Consider the following 12846-nt stretch of genomic DNA (forward strand, 5'->3'; position numbering starts at 1 on the left):
ATTCATCAGAGGTAAAAAAGACAAATTGATGTGTTACCTTCAAAAGATGGAATGACTAAGGAAACTAAAACTTTGTGAATGCTTAACATTTTTAAGGGTCTCTATCTGCAAATCTTTTTTCTAAGTCTCAGCTAATTTTAAAGTAGTCATTGTTTGCAGGTTTTCCTTGCCTTTGTCCAGACAAATCCATGGCTCTTCATGCTGTAAAGTTGAATACCATGGAGACAGTAATATTAACTTAAAAGTACAAATATGGTATGTATTCAGGTAATAATTTAGATGACCAAACAACTAAATTTTTACAACATACATCCAGAAAAACAAGCCATGAGGAAAGACTGAGAGTGGTAAAAATACATTGATGATATTACTGCAAAAAAACAACTAGCCTGAATCTGAAATGTGGGTTTACTAGAGTAAAACAGAACTATATTTGTCTTAACAATTCAGTGTTTATGATACTGCATTACTTTTCTTTTTAAGACTTAATTACAGGATTCTTCCATTACAGTGCATTGGATGTTTAATTAAAATACCAATTTCATATAAAATAATGCCTTTTTAAAAATACATGGTGGTTGAGTGATACAAATGTTTTATTTTAACAGATCACTTACAAGAGTACCCGTAGACAAGAAAATGCAAAATGAAATAGAAGAAAATCAGAAGGTTTGTTTTTATTTCTTTCAATAGACATTTGAACTACTATTGTATTGCTGCTTTTGGAGATTTTTTTACTGTAGCAGCTTTCAGGTTTTTGTTAAGAAAAAGAGCTAAGTGTTCTAAAAATCTGTTGTGAGGCAGGTAACATTTAAATATGTAATTCAAGTATTTCACTTTCTGCTCTTTGTGAAACTTTCTCCATTCTCTCTTTTGGTTTTACAGAATTAGGCAAGGCCAAACAATTTTCATGGAGTGTTGAGTTGAGTCAGAAATTGTGTGCTGGGAAAGCAAAATAGGTATCAGTTACTTTTTCTATGGCTTTGGTGTTGAATCTAAGCCTGCTGCTTATATTGTGGTCAGCAAATGTGAACTTTGAGTTTTTCACACTCTCAGAATCACACATGCAGCTATGCTGCAAGGTGTTTTGAACATCATCTGTGGCAGATGGTGGTTTTGTTTTCATTCTTGATTCACTGCATCTTTTGTGCCTTGTACCGTGTGAAGAGTCCCTGTTCCTGTGATTTTGACGGATCTGAGGTTTATTCTGAGACACCACTTAATATTTGTTGAATTTGTAATGTCTGTCTGTGTTCAGTTTGGATTTTTTCTTTCAAGTTAAGCGTTGCAGTTAAATGTTAGGCGCCATTCTTGTAGGACTGGTCATGTGAAATATCATCAATGACTGGTCAAATGAAATGATTGGGAAAAGTAACTTAAAATTTGGATCTGAAACAAATTACAGTGGGTATGTGTGGTTGGTCAGCTGAATCACTCCTATGATTCCATTAATGTATTAACTACATTAAGAAGATTTTATGCACCTGTCACACTAAGTTTTCATTTCATGTGAGGTCACATCCTTCCTGTAGTCTAAAGGCCTTTAGACAGCTAAAATCTAAAATTTGTTGAATTAAAGAAACTTCCTGAACACTGCTGCTTGAGCACAATAAATTGTCATGTGCATTCTTGAACTGCAGTACATCCATCTAGCAGCGGGAGAGATATGATCCCATGCTGTGTGTAACTGGATGATTCCCTCTCAAGATAATGAAAGTTGAATAGGAAATGCAACGGGAGGAAATAAAGTTATTAAAAGTGAAAGACATGTGATGATTTAGGTGTAATGAGTTGATACCTAAGCAAGAAATAGACAAAGAACTGCTATAGATAAAAGAAAAAAATAAAATCTCATTAAACTGAACTCACAATTTGCAGTTCAATAATTTGCTGAAGTTTAGCAAGAAAATATTACATGAATATTATCAGCCTTCAATTCTAGTGTTGGATGCCTGAATACTCCTTCCATCAACATTTTTATGACAAAGTCAATGCACTTCTAGACAATCAAATATCTAGCATCAAAATTGTATTAAGAATCTTACCTCTGATTTATGGCTATCTGTAAGTATCTGAAGGGAGGGTGTCAAGGAGATGGAGCCAGGCTCTTCTCCATGGTGCTGAGCAACAGGACAAGAGGCAATGGGCAAAAACTGATGAGTGGGGGAGTTCCACCTGAACCTGAAGTAGAACTTCCTTACTTTGTGAGTGACTGAGCACTGGAACAGATTGCCTAGAGAGGTTGTGGAGTATCCCTTACTGGAGATATTCAAGAATACATATCTGGACACTATCCTGTGCAGTTGTTTTAGGATGACCTTGTTTTGGGAGGGAGATTGGACCAGATGAAGCACTGTGATCCCTTCCAACCTTAACCATTCTGCAGTTCAGCTCAGTTCTTTTCCTATTTGCATTTCCTACTTACATTTAACTGTGTGAAAGTAACCACACTGCGTTACAGAAATGATACCATTTTCAATGTTCTCTTATTTTTGCTTTTGTTTGCCCAGTTACAAGTTTGTATCAGGAGTGATATACTGAGCCTGAGTGGCTTGCTGTAGACTTGCTTTTCTTGAAGTACATTTTTTGTTCACACTTACTTTGTTTAGCAAGTGGGAGCTAAATTGGAAAAAATTTACATCTTTCTCTGGTGTATTTTTTGTGTTTTCTATTTCTCTGTTGGGAATTAAGGCAGATCTGGAAATCTGACTGCTCCCTCTGTCATGAGTTGTAGTAGACTACTGCTGTTGCTCCTGTCACTTATCTTGCTACAGACTGAATGGTGTAGTGCCTCAGAGCTCTCTGTAGGAAAATGATGATACATGCTTTACTCCCTGAATACCCACCTTGCTCTTGTATTTGTTTATTGTGGATCTTTTTTCTTCTTTGCCAAGCAAAGAAATGCTATGCTATCCCTTTCTTATCTGTGTTCTTTCCGTGGTCCCTTTGTTAGATGAGATTTTAAGTTTCTAATCTGTTTTTCCTAATTCCCTGGAACAATTCAACTAGAAGTTTTTCAGAATTGAGAGATGTAAAGTCATTGAGAGAGCTGGTTTCAAGTGGAGGTCTGAGTGACATACATATGGTCTCCCTTTGCTGAATGGATATATAGAAGTAATTTAAAAACTTACAAGCTGTATTTCTGTATGTGTGTATTTTCACTTTCTGTTGGCAAACACTGAGAATGTCCTTTTCTCTGCCTTGTAGAGGTAGGTTGTTTTCATTTGTATCTGTTCATCAGAGGTGTATTAAATAGCACTCATAAAATATGTTGTCATTATTTTTTCCAACACTCAGATAAAAAAAGAAATTGTGTGGAAGAGGTTTGATGTGTCTGTTTCACAGAATTTCTTAAGGGTGTTTATGTATGTTAGTGTAGACATATACCTAAATAAGTAAGCTGTACATTTTACTTTTTAGCATTTCCATGAAACACTTGGAATTCAACCTGGAGAAGCACGTTTATTTCTAAATGGCCTTCATATTGACCTGGATTTTCAAGATCCCTTTAGGTAAGGTGTACATTTTGTTTGAAGGTCACAGACTTACTGATAATACTGGGGAATTGTGCTCATGGTCCTAATCTCACCTGTTGCATTTTGGGGGCAAGGAAATGTTCCAGTAGGAGGAATACTGATTTACAGTGGTTTTGCTTTTGAGTATGGACATGGTATATGTAGTTGAGAATAGCCTTTTCTCTTTCTAACTTGCTTATAATTTTACAACTCACCATGTCAAATTAGTTTGGAAATTGAAGGAATCTAACATGTGCTTGTAAAAAGGTGTGAAAAGCACTTTATAAAAAAACTAAGTGATGCATTCATATCCCTGTTAGTTAACAATCAGGAAAATATAGACATGAAGGCAGTCACAAAGTCTTGCCAGCTGTGTTCTGCTGTGGAGTGCTTCAGGGTTTTTTTTATTCTCAAGATTGAACTTTCAGATTGCAGCAGATATTCCAGAGTCCCATTGGGTCTTCTGGAAGGTTTTAGGGTGTTGGCTGTGTGTTTGCTCTGTGCTGAGTTCTACCGTGATACAGGCTTAGAGTTCTTCTCCGTCTCCATCACTTCTTGCTTGCTTCTCTACTCACTTGCAAAGCTGCTTCTTAGGGTACCCCAGCTTGGATGGATTTCTGCCTCAGGCAGGACAGTACAACAAGAAAGCTTCCACTCTGCTGTTCTGACAATTCTTACTAAGGATAGATAAAATTGCTTCATATAAAATAGATCTAAATGAATAAAAGAATTGTATAATCTGTTGTAATTATGTTTTGAAATAAGTTAGAGGCATAGTGTTGTTAACTGATGTTGTTTTAAAAATTAGGCTGTGGGAGAATATAAAGAGGAACATTCCTAAGACTATTAACATGAAGATTGTTTTTAGTTTTAAAAATAATTTTTATGTCATGACAAGAGATCTTAGTAGACATTTATACTTTATCTTCCTGAAAAGCATTTTAGAGACTCTTAAACTGGAAGGAAAAGTGATGCATGGCCTTCATGAACTTGGAGTCAAAGGGGAGGCCCTGAGTAAATTTATGAGGTTGCATGTACATCCTACAGATAATAGTTATGCACTAGATATTCGTCACTCTTCAATAATAGTAAGTAACTAAAGTTATTTATTTAGAGATTATATCTTTGATAATTCTCCGTATGAAACAGTTTTTCTTTTTTTTACTGCAGTTGAAATGCTCTGCATGAGGCCATATGTCAATTAGCAATTTAAAATGTTTTCAAGGGTAATATCCCTTCAATATTTTTGAGTAATTTTCTCTAATTTATACCTTATTAGAATATTAAGATATAGGGTGTTTAAAGGAAAAGAAAAATGTATTTAGAGTAGTTGCACACTCCCAACTATAGAATTTTTCTTTTATATCAATTAATGTAGCTACATAATACTACATAATATCTCATATTATGCAAGATTTCTAAGTGTACTTTACAAGTATGATAAGTGACTGTTGGGCCACTTAAATATATTATTTCTAGCTGTCCAATGACTGTGATTTTTACCCTTCTTCAAAATTTACACAGGTTGCATTACAGAGGTTATACACCTGGAGAAAAGGCACAAACCAAAACCACTACAGCACTAAAATATTATTTTCTTGCATCTGAAAGAGCCACATTTCACTCTTCTGTTTGCCCCAGCTTGCACAGAAAGGACTAGAAGAACAAATCAGCCACATGTTAATTGGCTATTTTGTTCTATCTAAAGTTCCGTTGCTGCAGTCTGAAGATAAATACTGTACATGGATTACAAGATGGTTGTGCTGTGTACACACATCTGTGTGACACATTGTTATGATGTTTGCATTGTGAAAGTAATTTCACCATTAGGAAAAAAATGGTTTTATTCACATTCTTATACACAGTACTAATGGTCCTTTTTCCTTTACCATCCAGTATTATTTTATTGTGCACTGCAGATAAAAACAGTTTGATTAAAAAGAAAAAATAAAGATAAGATTTAGAAGCTATTTCCTGTTATTATTTAACATAAAAAAGGGAGACATTTTATAGTATTATTATGCCCACATATTTTTCTCAGTGTTCAATGCATGTTTTCTTTTTTTTTTTGTTTTAGTGGATTAATGATGTAGAACAAGATCCCAGCTGTAGCATATGGCCTACAAGCTATCAGGAACTACTAAAACCCTCATTTCCTGGATTTTTACCTGAGATTAGACGAAATTTATATAATTTCGTAAGTTTGGAGAACTTTGGTTTTTGGCATACTGTATATGTTAATATGTGGGTAGACAGTTTATTAAAAAATACACATGCTGGATTTATTGTTGGGTTTTCTATGTGGATCTGCTAAGAGTAGTGAATACTGCTTTATCTAGTGAGTCATACGTGGTTGTTAGTTTGATTTGCAGATGCATTTGGGCACAGTTTTGTGAAGAATTTCTATGTTCCTTTCCATGCTACACATAGATAATTCACTATTGTCAAAGCATGAGGGAAGGTAATGATAGCTGTCCATGCTTTAGAGATGGTACACTGAGGTACAAAGATATTTAAGTTATAAAGCATGCTATTTATTGTCTCATCGCTTAATTTTTTCTCTGTAAATAGGATTTTGTATTATTTAGTAAGCTAGGGAAGCAGCTATTGCTGATTTAAATGAAAATTGCAAAAGGTAATCTTATGAACCATAGAATCATAAAATGGTTTGTGTTGTAATGGACCATTAAAAGTTATCTAGTCCAGCTCTCCTGCAGTGACCAGGGACCAAAACTTCATCCAACCTGTTCTTTAACAATTTAAATGGTGGTCCATCCACATCTTCTCTGAGCAACCAGCTCCCCTTTGACACCTTTGGTGTCTCACCATCCTCATTTCTTCATATTCAGTCAAAATCTGCCCTCTTCTAGTTTAAAGCTGCTATCTCTTGTTCTATCACTACATCTCTCTACTACTGGTAAAAAAGCCCTCTCCTTCTTTAAGTCTCCCTATACTCATAGGAGAGGTGCTCCAGCTTCTGATTATTTTTGTGGCCTTTCTTTGGATCCGCTTGAAGTCCATGTCTTTCCTGTGCTGGGGACCCCAGAGCTGGATGCAGCACTCCAGGTGGACTCCTGGACTTCCTCCAATAGTTCCATGTCCTTCCTGTGCTGGGGACCCCAGAGCTGGATGCAGCACTCCAGGTGGGCCCTCACCATGGCACAGGGACAGAATCCCCTCCCTGGCCCTGCTGCCCGTGCTGCTTTGGATGCAGCCCAGGACATGTTTGGCTTTCTGGGCTGTGAGTGCCCATGGCTGGCTCATGTCCAGCCTCTCATTCACCAGTAACCCCTAAGTCCTTCTTGGCAGAGCTGTTCTTGATCTGTTCATCCCCAGCCTGTGTTGATAAACTGGGAGTTGCCCCAGCCTAGATGCAGCACTTTGTACTCGCCTTGCTGAAACTTGTGAGGCTCCCATGGATGCACTTCTTGAGCCTCTCCAGGTCCCTCTGAATGGCTTCTCATCCTTCTTGTGTGTCAGCTGCACCACTCAGCCTGCTGTCCTCTGCAAAACTTGATCCCTCTGATGTAGTTGCTTGAAGTGATGCAAAGTTTGTGTGTAAAAAGACAATGAAAATACCAGCAATAGGTAATTAAGAAATATATCTTTATAGTGAAGTGTAAGATGTGTGTAATATGAAGTAGATTGCCTTACATATTCAGGGTTAAATATAAGAGCTGCAGTATAGAAATCTATAACACAAAATTTCACTATAATCTGAAGAGGGGTGTTGAAAATTTTTCAAGTTACTCTGCTTCATTTCAGCTACTCTAGCAAATTTGATGAATTGTAAGGGGAGTTTGCAGTGCAAAGTTGAATAAATGAGGTACAGATGTCCAATTAAATCTACATAAGGATAATTTGCCTATGCAGACACACCCCAGTTTTAAATTCTGTGCATGCCTGAAAGATCTGAGTTTATACTCCAAGCTACACTAAGTGAAAGAGTGAATACAAAGATAGGTGAGACAGGAAGGAAGAAATCTTCCCGAAAGCTCAATTTTTTGCTTAAAGTTTTCAGCCAAAATATTGCTGATTTAGTTTTGTTTGGTTTTCACAACAGAAGAGAGTTTGCTAAAAGATAGAACAGAAAAACCAGCATTATGTCTTTCTAAAATAAATATGGAGTTTATTAATAAATGCAAAGTAATGGCACAGAGTCATTCAAAGAAGAAAAGTTGGATCACTTGGTTTAAAGTTCAGTGAATGGTTAAATCCTATTTTCATTGTTTGGTCCAAATTCCTTAATGCTGATGTTGTTTTCATTTATAGTCTTAATGTTTTCTTACAATGAATGCTCTAAAAAAATTGAAAACAGCTGGGGTGTACAGCTCCTTTGGAAATAAATATTCTTGTCTTAGATTTTATGTCTGAAGAAAAAATAAAAACAGACATTGAGAATAAATATTGGATGCTTGATGTGTTTTCTTAGGTACTTGTTGTTGATCCTGTCCAAGAAGATACTGTTGATTATATGAAGCTGGCAGAATTATTCTTTCATCATAATATACCACTTAGGTAAGGAAAATTGAAAATTTTGAGGGAAAATCTTTAAATAAGGGTTCTTCCCTTTTTTTTCTTCTTCATTTTCTATTCTACTAGATGAGGATGTGAATTTGAGTTAAATCTAATGCAACAACATTCTAATAAGGCACATTGGTTACCCATTTGTGTCAAGCTTACTCAGGTATTAAGTATTCTTAAGCAAATAGACTGCAAGGTAAAACAGTGTGTGTAAAATAAACTGCAAAAGTCTGATAAAAATTTATCTTGTCAAATAGTCCCACTGGGTGCCCTTGCAAAGTTGCATTCTAATAAAAATATTTGTTGTGTAAAACGTGCTTTAAGGGAATTTTTAACATTCAGTTCTTTCAATTGTGGTTGCTTTATCTAATGTTGCTTCAATATATATACACTCTTAAAGATCAAAGTGAGATTATCCTCACTGAGTTTTGAATTTCTGAAAGTGACCATCATTTGTGAGAGAGACTCTTCTGAGGTAGAGTCTGGTTAATCTGAGATACCTAGTTGTAAGAGAAAGTGAATTGGTCTCAGAAATGGCTGTTCATTTGCACAGTTTATAAAAGAAGCATATCCAAAGTTCAGCAATATGAATTGCATGTTAAATATTTTAAATCCTCCTGTGAAATGGTTTTTTGTGTCCTCAATAAATTACAGGTGTTCCATTTTACTTTAAAATTTTACTAGTTCTGATCTTTTTGTGTAGTTGTTTTTCTTAATTTTTTATCATTCAGTTACAAAAGCGTAATGAAAAACAGACTGCAGTGTTCTGTGTGTCATCACAGAAAGCTTTGAGTTGGAAGGAACCATAGTATGGCCTAGTCTCAGTCCAGGCTTTTTGCATGAAAACAGTATCAGTGCACCACCTCCAATATGCCTTTGTACCTCCCAAGCCTCATATTCCTTTGGGTTTTCTTTCATTTAATGGAAATGTAGGGGTTAGTAGTGGGTGTGTTAAAAACCGATGTGAGTGGAAAATGAACAGCAGTGTCGGGGTGGTGGAACCACCAACCCTAGCCTAGAAGGTTAAAAAGAGAAGGCCTGGTAGGAGTGGCACACCCTGATGAAGGGACATCAGTGCCTCAGCACTGTCTTCATGCACCTACTCAAGATATCCCTGTCAGGAAAAATAAGTCAGAGAATGCCCAGACTAAAACAAAGACTCGAGCCATTAAGAGATGATGGCAGGAATGTAGAGAATCAAAACCTTCATACCCTTAAGGAGAGGAAGTACTGTGTTTAAACCCTATTGACTAACAGAAACCTTACTTATTGTCAGCTTTAAAATGATATGTAAAGTCAGTAGATGGTTGGTGACCTAAGTATACTGTAGAGCTGATGAAGGATGCATAGCTGCTGTCATGTGTCATCACACAGTCATGGGAACACCACCCAAGTACAGGGTTTTTATCTCTACAAGCTGGGCAGATCCCTTGAATGCAAACATTTTGTTCTTCTGTGTTTGTGTTAGAATTTGTGTGAAGCAGATATTGTGTTAAAATGTATGATCTCTTTTTTTTTTTCCATAGAATTGGAATTGTGTTTATTTTAAGTACAAAAGAAGAAATTGATGGAAATGAAGATGCTGGAGTAGCTCTTTGGAGAACTTTTCATTACATTGCAGAGGAATCTGACTCTTCTCAGGCCTTTTTGTCGATAATTACTGTTCGTTCTTTCATAAGAAATCATCTATTTACTTCTGGTTTATAATTTATTAATACTTAGGGTCTTGCTACCTTATAATAACATGAGATGTATGCATTTACTTTATGCAGAAATGAAGTATTAAAAGCTTGTATAGCACTAATAGTCTATAGAATTATTTGCAGAAATACTTTCCTCTTGCATCAACCAATTTGCTCTTGTAATTTTGCCTATCGACAGGTTTTCTTCAATAATATAAAAATGTAGGTGCATGCCTTTCTGCTTTTATTATTATGAAAAATTATTCTGTATTAGTGTTAACGTAATGGGCCTGTCTTTTTGGTTCTGTGTCTTTTGGAGTACGGGAATTTTAATGTCACTTTGGTGGTCCGATAACATTTGAAAAATCCTTTCTTATTGTCCAGTATAGAAAGTGAAACAGTAAGATAATTTCTTTTCTTTGGTCATGCTTGAGCTGTCCATTGCTGCAGAAAACATAGAAGTATTCCAGGCTTGCAACTTAATGAGGCAGGTTAACTTTGTGAGAGAATGCAGATTCTCATAAGAAAGGAATTTCAGAGATTAGAGATGAATGGAGGAGAAATAATGTGAGCCATCTATGTAAAGGCTATGTGGGTAAAAGTTAGAGAATATGGTATTTATACATAACAATTTTTCTTCCATTTGTTTTCTGGTTTTATGTTTAGTGCCTAGAAAATGTCATGGTGTCATGGACAAATTTAGAGGGCTTAAGATTAAAGGAATTGAAATAACTAGGTGTATCTTGGAAGAGAAATCCACAAATGTTAGGGAGCTGACATGCCTGTGTAACAATTATCTAGGCCTAGATCAAAAAATATCATTTACAGTGTGCTTTTTAAAATGTTGTATTCCTCTCTTTACTTTGTTTCATAATATAAAAAGGGGAGATGATAAATACAATTGAAAGATAACAAAAATAGAAGCAATAAAGTTTGAGCTATTCAGAGCTATAGAAGAAAATATTGTTCCTCAATTAATGAGAAATGAATAATTATCACTTCAAATTTTTATTGTAAGTATGATGAAAGTAATAAAATATTATTCTTTGAAATAAAATAACATTGGTGAGGAAAGATTATCACGGTAGAAAAAATATCCCTGACTAGTTTAGGCTTGGATTATGTAGGTTCAGGTAACTACCCATGTTAGTTAGTTTATAGAGAGAATTTAGATTACCCATCCATTTAGAAGAGAGAAATAACCTTTCACATTTAGCTCACATAGGTGTATTTCTTAGGCCACTTCAGATTTAGACTAAAGGTGTAATAATAGATCAATCAGAACTGTGCTCTAATAAAAAATTGTGAATGTGTGCAATGGTGGTAACTACTACAGCAGTATAAAAAGTGCAGTACAGCGATAAAAGCAATATAAAATGGTACCAGTATAAAATTTGCTAGAGCACTATAGAAAGATTATACTTATTGCTTTTTTAATTCTATTAATTTTATCAAGTTGTTTGGCAACTTACTCCATTTTTTAATTTCTTTGGTTTATAATTCTTACAGATGTACCATGAAGTGAAAGATGGAAATGTTCTGACAGTAGATGATGTGAAACACGTTCTGAGGAGTGAGTACCCCCATGCTGATGTTGAGAGTATCCTGGGTGTTCATTCTAAATACGATAAAGGGAGGAAGGTACGTTGAGAGCTGTGCTGAGTAAGAAATACTGCAGTGTATACAACTCGATGCATTTACTAAGTTGAAGGACTGCTAAATATTAAAGCAAGTAAATCCAGCACCTTTGAGTAAAATTTTTCTTCAGCCACAATTCAGTCATTAATGGAAATGTAGTAAAGATTACTGCATTACTACTCTCACTTTGAAAATTTGCTCTTCCCTGCTGCTTTCAAGAGCCACAAGTATTTTTCTAGTAGGCATGTCAATGGGTCTCTCTTGAATTCTGCTTTCTTATCAAATAAAGCTTGACTTACAAACGTAAAAACCATTTGATTTTTTTTTTACTGTTCTTTCTTTGGTAAAAGCAGCTTTGACTGTCTCAGAGTTCTTCTCTGATGTTATTTCCTTCATTTTTCTTTTTTTTATGTAAAAGAAAAGAATAAGCTTGAATATTAAGCAAAAGAAAAGACAATTTCTCAGCAAGATGTTAAAGCAAGAGTTCAAAACAAAGTATATGGATCTGTAATTTCCTTTGTCATTCTGTTTGACAAATGAGTCCCATCTCTCCCGTCAGGTTTCCAAGCACTTTCTGTTTTGTCCCTGCCACTCATGACAAGGTGTGACAGTGAAGAGTGCTTGGAGATTAGAGTTCATCCTCTCTTGATACTGGTTTCATTTTTTTACTATAGTCAGCTGCAGTCTGTTTAATCCTGTGATATTTCTGATTTGATCAGGCAGGAGCAACCTTTTATAAGAAGAGTGGCCTGGGCCCGCTGCCTCAGGCGCTGTTTAATGGCGTGCCCTTTCCCAGAGAGGAGATGGATGCGACAGAGTTGGAGACACTTATTCTTCAGAGGATTTTGGATGCCACCGGCTCCTTCCAGCGGGCAGTCTTCATGGTATGCTTAACATTTCTAAATGAGTGCAGGATGAAGCATTTGACAGTGATTGTCTCAGTCATGTTTATATATTATGGTTTTTTATAATGAGATGGCTTAAAATTAGTAATATCGCACCTGCAGTTACGTTGTTACAATCATTTGTGGTCATGGTTTTGAAAGAGTATACTGAAATTATTCAAGGCTGAAGTATCAGCTAAGCATATAGTCATTATATGGAATTTTTCAAGCAGAAACTGAGAATGTACTGAAATTGTTCATTGAAAAATGTATGTCTGATATTTTGAAATACTATCTGTGTGACATTTATATGGTTTTGACCTGACATTATCCATAGTTTGGTGTATATAGAAACTTTAAGCTCAGCTGAAAGATTATACAAATACTTGGTCTTTGTTTGTCTTGAAAATCTGTCTTAAAAGTACGGATTTTACATTTTTCTGTTACTCCAGGGTTTGTTAGATGATGATGTAAATGCAGTGGATTTTCTTATGGATCAGAACAATGTAGTTTCCCGTATCAATCCCAGTATTCTTGGAGCAGAAAGAAGATACATACGTTTCAGATCCACTTCTGGTAACTCCTTTTCTTGGATACTGTTAT

The 12846-nt window shown here is 35.6% G+C and overlaps 1 protein-coding gene across 1 annotated transcript in view; it reads left to right on the plus strand.

Annotated features, from left to right (window-relative positions):
* Window positions 1-12846, plus strand: part of UGGT2 (UDP-glucose glycoprotein glucosyltransferase 2) — a 76400-nt gene that overhangs the window by 26815 nt on the left and 36739 nt on the right. The window contains exons 10-18 of the mRNA XM_084225008.1: window positions 609-669; window positions 3421-3512; window positions 4453-4603; window positions 5593-5712; window positions 7948-8033; window positions 9566-9701; window positions 11231-11362; window positions 12079-12243; window positions 12696-12819. Of these exons, the coding sequence (XP_084081134.1) occupies window positions 609-669; window positions 3421-3512; window positions 4453-4603; window positions 5593-5712; window positions 7948-8033; window positions 9566-9701; window positions 11231-11362; window positions 12079-12243; window positions 12696-12819 (1067 nt within the window). The remainder of the gene's footprint in view (window positions 1-608; window positions 670-3420; window positions 3513-4452; window positions 4604-5592; window positions 5713-7947; window positions 8034-9565; window positions 9702-11230; window positions 11363-12078; window positions 12244-12695; window positions 12820-12846) is intronic.

This window comes from Fringilla coelebs (assembly GCF_963513975.1).
Source record: "Fringilla coelebs genome assembly, chromosome: 2".
NCBI classification, from domain to species: domain Eukaryota; kingdom Metazoa; phylum Chordata; class Aves; order Passeriformes; family Fringillidae; genus Fringilla; species Fringilla coelebs.